Raw genomic sequence first — 8,344 nt, forward strand, 5'->3', positions numbered from 1 at the left:
CTGAAGACATCAAATGTCGCACTTTAGCTGGAATGAGTGGTTAATTCAAATGCTTTAGAAATAAATTAGTACAAATAAACCTAAAAGGAGGGAAGTCTTAATATTAGTTCTAAGCTATCTCTTCAATCATTTACCCTGTATACTTGTAACATGCTGATATATTAACAACATATGAATAAATACTGTTTAAACCAAGCTGAATGGAATAATATTTATCTTTCATAAGATCATTGGGCAATCAACATGGCTTTCGTTCACGTACATTGTAGATCATGTGTAACACAGCTGGTAAGGTTCCTATGAACTTGCTATGTCCACTAAGCGGGGTCAAGTTGATGTTGCCATAATGGATTTTAGTAAAGCCTTTGATGTGGTTGACCATAGAAGACTCCTGCATAAACTTTATTTCTATGGGATCAGAGGGACAGCACGGACATGGATTAAGGCATTTATCGGCAATAAATCTCAGAAAGTTGTCGTAGACGGGACAATTTAAGCTGAAGCTACTGTAGATTCAGGAGCTCCCCAAGGGTCTGTTAAGGCCCTATTCTTTGTCTTCTTTATATCAACGACCTCCCTTCAATTGTCTGTTCAAGTGTACGGCTATTAAATGCTGATGATTGCGTTGTATAGAGAAATTCGCTCATCTAGAGATACTCACATATTACCGGAAGACCTGAACAGCCTGGCAATGTGGGAGAACAGGTGGAAGATGACCTTCAATGTAGACAAATGTCATAGCATGCATGTCTCCAAGTCTCGGAAAATAGTCGTGACTGACACTTTTCACAACGAGCTCCTATCAAGAGTTAAACAGTACTTATGTGAAAAACATGCTAAAGAAACAAGATCAGAAACCGAAGCGGTTTAAACATAAACCGCCGTTTAATGCTGGATCTGCTAGTGGTTTATACCATAAAAAGTAAAAACGCAGACTGCAATCCAAGTTAAATACATGTCCGTGCGTTTTTGAAGTTTCTTACAAATATTATCATATCATTCAAGTCACGGACCTATAAAAAACATGGTTTATAGTAGAGTCGCCGGTTTAAAATGTTTAAAATGCGGAAAAGCGCACTGCAGTTCATTCCCCTCTAATGCTAAATATTAGCGAGGTCGCCTCCCTTATTTACATAAATAACATTTTCAGAAACGAAGGCGGATTTTTTATTTTACTAGTTAATCATATGATTATTGAAGGTAAAGTTTTTTTTATTTGCGTGGATACTTTCCTTGTATTGAACTCATGGTGATAGATTTGATAGTCGAGTTATTTATTCAAATTATGTTCATTATTTTATTTATTTGGACAGTAGCCAACAACTGTCAACATAATGTATTATTCACGTATTTGTACAAACTAAAATAACTTGCATATCTTGACCAGACTATTGGATTCAGAGTCAAAGCTTTCATAAAATTGACTAAAATGTACTATTTTCAGACTGGCTCGTACATGTAATCGAAATGTAGTCCAATAAACAGCCGCTTCAGAGTCTTTGTTGACTTTTGTTTTGGTGACTCTATAAAAGGGAATGTTATGAATTTCTAGGGGTTAAAAAAGTTCCCTTAACGCACATTATTGTGGCTTATTCCAATTGCTTGTGTGGTTACTTATAATCTTAATTACTTGGTAAGTAATATGCAATGCTAAAAAGTATATTTTGTAGCTTAAATACATGTTATTACATGCTTCACCAGTGTAGTCTAAAGCACAGGCATCTGGTCTAAAGTAGAAGTATATTCAACATAAAACATTAAAATAAATCGTACAGCTCTTGCATGTTTTACTTTGTAGATTAATGTTGTTGGTACATAAAGCCGCAGTGCAGTTGAAATGAACACATTAAAAAGACGGGGCCGCCAAGTACTGTTTGCTATTGGAGGAGTTGCTACCAATCAAAGTATACTGAATAGGACCGGACCCATTTTCTATGTTGTTGCCTTAACTGGAATATTCGGATGGGGGATCACAACGGCAATTCCTTATGTGTACTCCGAACTGGATATCAACATTACAAGATTCTTTCAAGGTGTAGGATGTTTTTTGGCATTAGAGTTGATGATGAACTGGCTTTGTATACTGTTTGTTGACTCCTCCTTCCGCCCACCAGATCATCTTGAAAATGGGCCTTTTCATACTGCATACTATTCAGGTGCAAATCAAGATACATCACAGAAATTGATTGAACACCACCATGTACATAATGAAAATCAGTCTGAAAGTGTGACAATATCCCCAAAAAATGGTTTAATGCAAAAGGCTCCATTGTATTTCAGATGGACATTTTGTGAGCCTTGTGGCATTCACACTCCTCCAAGGGCACACCATTGCCCGCTGTGCCAAACATGTATCTTAAAACGTGACCATCATTGTTTTGTCGCTGCTAGTTGTGTTGGATTTCGGAATCTCCGCCATTTTTGTGTGTTTCTATTCTATGCCGTTCTTGCAACTATATTTGCTATGATACACGCTCTGCCTTACGCTTATTTTGAAGTCATCCCATATTTGCCCTCCTATCTAGATATGATATATCCAATCACTCTTGTAAGGGGCCTTTTAGGGTATTTGAGTTTGTTGCACTTTTGTCTCATATTTTTAGGATGGATGTTACTCATTTACCTTTGTGTCAGTATTGCATCATTAATTAAGCTTTACAAGTTAGTTTTATCAGGATTAACAAAGTATGAATATGAAAACAATATTAAAATTGTCGATACCAAAGATACAACTGGTAAACTTGAAGCAGTTTTTGGAAAAATATGGTGGCTTAATTTTCTTTTCCCTTTGCACCGAGTGTTTGAACCAATAGACGATCCATTATATTGGCAAAGTATGGAATTTTGTGGGTGAAGTGTCAGCTTTTATTTAAACACGGGTCAAATGCTGTAACAAAGCTTTCGTTGTTTGTCTTTCATATTGTTCGCCAAACTATACTATAATGCATTGACTTTTTCAGAAAACTTTTTCATACTTAGAGCTGCACTCTCACAGATTTACTGTTTTGACAACTTTTTCTTTTTTTGTCTTGGAATGTGCCAATTTTTGCGTAAATATCTGCAAACCAGTGATATAAGACTGCTGACTAAAGATCAGATCGCAGATTTTCATATTTCCAAACGAAAATTAATATTTGTTTGCTAAAAGCGTTACTAACGGCTTAAGAAAAATGAATAAAACATCAATTTTTGAACTTATTAAAATATGAAAATCTGCAAACTGATTTTTTGTCAGCAGTCTTATATCGCTGGTTTCAAAGCATTTGTGCATAAATTGGCTCGGTCCAAGAAAAAGAAAAAAGTTGTCAAAACGTTCAATCTGTGAGAGTGCAGCTTTAATACACATAGCTATGTTTTGACATAATTATTATTTGAAACATTACTATCACTTAATTATTGTTTATAAGAATTAGATGTATGTTGGTGAGTGCATGGAATATGATTGAAATGTTTGTTTTTAAATATGCTCTATTCAATATATAGAGAAATTATACCTAATAATTTTGAATGCCATGATTGATTAATTCTATGTCTGTGAATTATTTGTTAAAATGGGTTATTTTAATCATTGTTTGTGAATCTTTGTGACTTTTTATAATTATATATTTTAACCTGGGACCAATAATATGTTTTTCTTCCGAAGGCTACATTGAAAATATGATTGTTCACACTCATGACACTTACTGGAATTATTAAACAATGTGTAACCCTTTGGCCTTAGAATGTAACCTCATCACAAAGATATTGCTATTATTAATAATAATAATGGGCCGATTTTCCAGAACTTTGTTTAAGTTAACAAGGTGATTAACAACATTGTTGTTAACTTTTAAATGTGAGAGATTTAATGATGTGCTCACATATCTGAATATAAACAAGTACAGCTCAAACGGCTGTCCAGAATCTGGTTAAGACGTACGGCAGATCAAAAGTGTGTCCATTAAACTTCCAGGGCAATGATGATTTGAAAGTTAACAACGGTTGGTAACAATATCAAAGTTCTGAACAATCTGCCATATTTCAATGATTCCCGGCTCATCATACTAAGGCAATGCTTCAATCTTGCATTCAAAGAATAAGTTGACATTATTTAGAATGTTTCAGTTCTTTTAAGCATTTTCTCTGAACTGACCGTGTATATTGACTGTGACAATATTCCTGGAACATGCGTGAGTATGTAATACACAGTACGGACCGGATTGGACAACTGTTGGCACTATTATCATTACGAAACTGTTCATATCTGCCATAAACATGGGATAAACGGTTGATAAGATCAAATCAATTAAGTGATATTGCTATTGTCATATTTAAAGCAAATGTCATATTTCTTAATAGCAATGTGTATCATGGGGGCTTACATGTTCATGATAACGTCAGAATGCCACTGTTACCTTTTAGTTTCAAGAGCATTTCTTATCAAATGATCCTGACAAAGTGCGTGTACATCGATAACTCGTTGGATTTTGTCAAATGTTCGCGGTGTCGGCTCTTCGGGTCACGGACACTACGGACCATGGACATTACGGACCAGACATTACGGACCAGATTTAGGGACACTACAGACCAGATTTAGGGACATTACGGACCATCTTCAGAAACTTACGGACCATCATTTATAATGTTTTTAAACATGTGTTGTTTTTTTTTAATTTATTCACTCATTGGTCTTAAATTTGTTAATAAATACTTGAATATTAGTGCTCAGTATGACAATTATCTTTAATGTAACTGAAAAATCCCATGAAATTCCAATGTTAAACATCAAAGTATTTTTAATAAAGTATTATAATAATTTGAATAATAATGAACGAAATATGTGTTTATCTTATAATTGTAAATGTGAATATTAATGTTTTCGTATGTGATCGATTGCTTTCTGAAATAAACTTGGCCAGTCGCTTCGTGGTCCGTCTTCGGCCACTCTATCCGTACCAACAACGATGTCGAGGGTTGGCACGCGAGGCTCAATCGACTGGCAAAAAAGGGAAACTTGCCTTTCTATCTGCTGGTTGAACTCTTGTACAGAGAGGCGCATGAAATACCAATCATGTGCAAGTTGGTTAAGGAAAGGAAACTGTGCCGCTACCAACGAAAGGCTTCAACATTGACACAAGGCCGGCTCATGAAGCTTTGGGCGGAGAATTCTGCCAACGAGTTGACTACAAGCAGTCTGCTCAAAGCATGTGCGAGACTTTATGGGCCTGTTTAAATATGAATGGTGGCTTAACACTGATATGTTCTTATATGTGCTCGATTTATTTTGATAAATAAACTGTTTTGGAACATATATCTTCTGTTGCTTTTAACTGATTTAACTGCCGATCTTTCAAATTTCGTTCATTATTTTTCACATAATTGTTACAAATGCATAGGTCTTTAACACCTTTTGGAATTTCACAAGATTTTATATTGAACCATTGATCTATTCGAACTTCACGGGATTTTTCACAGTTTTATGGAAGATATAACCTCATACTGAGCACTCATATTCAAGTATTTATTAACAAATTAAAAACTAATGAGTGAATAATTTAAAAAAATAAATGTTTAAATCATGGTCCGTAAGTCTCCGAAGATGGTCCGTAATGTCCCTAAATCTGGTCCGTAATGTCCCTAAATCTGGTCCGTAATGTCCACGGTCCGTAGTGTCCGTAATTCTGCTCTTCTGTGACTCTCGCATTTATACTATACACGCTGGAGATTTGTACGATGGCATAAAAGTGACATGCGTGATTTTTTGGACCTGCAACCGTGGCCACTACTAACTAACTCTCCGTCTCCATGGCCTAGTGGTTAAGGTCGCTTACGCCGTAGCGGGGGATTGTGCGGGGTTCGATCCCTGGACGCGTCATACCGAAAGACGTTAAAAGTTGGTACAGTAGTTCCCTTCCCTGGTGAAGGGTAGTGCTTGGAAAAGTGGTGTACTCAGAACTGGTTTAACCCAGGAAAGTTGTACTCTCATGTATCGGTGTTTTTCACCGAGCACGTAAAAGCACCAAGGGGAAAAAAACCTAGGGTATCGCCCACGGAACTTGTATCTCACCCCTGACTCTTCAAAACAACAACAAAGGACCCCGTTGGAAATAAGTGCTTGCACTTTCACGAGTTATCCTTGACCGCAAGGTCTAAAGAAATACACATACACACACTCGTTCCAAGGACGAGTACGTCGTGACCAGGAAACCGTTATGTCATGCCCACAACTTACAAGCTCGTCAACACGACAAAGCCATATCGTGGCTACGACTTACATGCATGTAGTTATACGATTATAAGATAACGATGTTATGGGACGGAAATATTATGTCCTGGCCACAAAATATTTCACACATATGTTACCTCTTTGCCACCGTAGAAATGACACTTAAATAGTCAAGTGTTGCTAACTTCACCTTCTTAAGCAACATTCAGACTTTGGAAACCACACTTATTACTTTGTAACGAAATTGTTGTTTCTGTTTGACAAATGTATGGGTTTATATTAAAGGGTTTATTACACACGTAATTTGCCATTAGAAAATACCTAACAAATACACGTATGACAGTTCCAGAAGAGGCAAAGCATGCTTTATGACAATGGGCAGTGGCTTTATAATGCATGGCAATGGAAATTTAAACATAGATTCATCGTTTCAGACAAGAAGATTTTCAAACATTTCCCTATTTAAGTATACCAAAACTTGTGAACCCCGAGGCGTGAACAGTAATGATCCAATGGGCATAAATTGAACAAACGTTCACAAGCAAGTGTGTTCAGACGGACACTGCGCCATCGTACTATCCTTTGACCAGTAGAGCTAAAAATCAATCAACCCTCTTAAACTGTATTTTTGACCATTTTTTAATGAGAGCAAGGGAGAGATAAACATAAAACCAACAGGTTGTTTCTCTGCATTTCTAGAATTGGCTAAAAAAAAGCTTTTTTTTGGATAATTTCAAGGGCCATTATCCAGTCATGCATTTGCGGATCTGACTGGTTTTCAAAAGGAACCCAGCTCTCATGGATATCTAACAACTGTACAAAGTTTATTCAGATACAATCAAAACCTAGACTGAAGACAGTTCACAAGCAATCGTTTACAGACCCTCGGCCGCACTGACGCACAGTTTACGTACACTGCGCCATCGGCCTTTGGTCAGAAGGGTTCAAAATTGCTTAGAAACTTGCTGGGATTGCTCATCATTGACTAAAAAATATGACATTGCCCATAAAGCCTTAGAACACAAATTTCATGCGTGAGACAACTTCGTATGGAGCTTGGCAATTTTGTGAACGTATATCAATATTTGACCTTGTCCTTAAACTATCTTGTTGGCCATTTGTTAGTCATGAAGTACATGATCACTAAGTTTGAGGTTCCGTGGCCCAAGCGCTATTTCAGTTATTGATTGGAAGCTCTTGTGCAGCTCGATGTCATCTTCACCTTTGTTCTATTGACCTAAACATAAATACGGGTCAACCAACCTGTCTTCGAAGTTCGTTGGACGAAGCGCTCTTTAGTTATTGATCAGACTGTGGGTAACGGACTGACAGACAGCCCGATTTATGTATCTGCCGCCATTTGGGACTGTTGTCGTATAAAAATGCACATGCATGCATATTCACTTGGATTCAAATTTTAATTAAACAAGAGCGCCGCAGAGTTAACCTTTTCGTTTGATGTTGTGTTTCACATACAGACAAGGGGAGTAACTAAATAATCATTAACGGTATGACCCTTGCTGTACATGTGTGTATTGCATCTCACAAAATGTGTATACCAAGTTTCATCCAAATATCTTGAACGGTTTGAGAGTTATGGCCAAGTTTTGGCACTAGGACGCAGGCGACACGACGCAGACACCAACAACACACCCCGACTTGTATTAACAAAAAACAGGCGCAATAAAAGTTAACACACTAAGAGACATATTACTCCTACTGAACATAAAAAAGTTGATAAACAATTTCAACCAGATGTACAACGCTTTCCTTACCATTTTTTCGATAGACCATTGAATGCAAAGTTATAGTATGTCAACAAGTTTATGACGATAAACAATTCTGTAAGTCAGTCTGTCTGTCAAAAAATACCAAGACCGATGCAACCCATTTGCATAGTCATTTGAGTAACATACGAGGCTCTCACATCTGACCGTGTTAATCATTACAGGATACCATTACCGGAAATGGTCTGCCGGGTAGTCGTAAACGCTCACATACTTATTCTCAGAATAAAATGTTTGGTTAGTCTTCCAGATTACACGAACGCATATCACATGGTCAGGACTTCTGGACAGTGTTTTATATGATATGTATGTATGTATACATCTGTTTTTCAAAATGACTGTTGATCTTACA

The 8,344-nt window shown here is 36.9% G+C and overlaps 1 protein-coding gene across 2 annotated transcripts; it reads left to right on the forward strand.

Moving 5' to 3' along the window:
- The first annotated feature begins 1,117 nt into the window (after nt 1-1,117).
- On the forward strand, nt 1,118-3,709 carry LOC128230241 (uncharacterized). 2 transcript variants are annotated; one of them, XM_052942351.1, is made up of 3 exons: nt 1,118-1,200; nt 1,445-1,517; nt 1,799-3,709. In XM_052942351.1, exon 3 carries the CDS (start codon nt 1,838-1,840, stop codon nt 2,852-2,854), a length of 1,017 nt encoding a protein of 338 aa, XP_052798311.1. In that variant the 5' UTR covers nt 1,118-1,200; nt 1,445-1,517; nt 1,799-1,837; the 3' UTR covers nt 2,855-3,709. The 2 variants fall into 2 exon arrangements, with proteins under 2 accessions (XP_052798311.1, XP_052798312.1); XM_052942352.1 differs by lacking the exon at nt 1,445-1,517 and having other exon boundaries at nt 1,138-1,200.
- The last annotated feature ends 4,635 nt before the right edge of the window (nt 3,710-8,344 follow it).

Source organism: Mya arenaria, chromosome 4 (genome assembly GCF_026914265.1).
Source record: "Mya arenaria isolate MELC-2E11 chromosome 4, ASM2691426v1".
Taxonomy (NCBI): domain Eukaryota; kingdom Metazoa; phylum Mollusca; class Bivalvia; order Myida; family Myidae; genus Mya; species Mya arenaria.

Bases quoted from the DNA above. Each gene is read 5' to 3' on its own strand.
- LOC128230241 (XM_052942351.1), top strand. From the start codon at position 1,838: ATGAACACATTAAAAAGACGGGGCCGCCAAGTACTGTTTGCTATTGGA.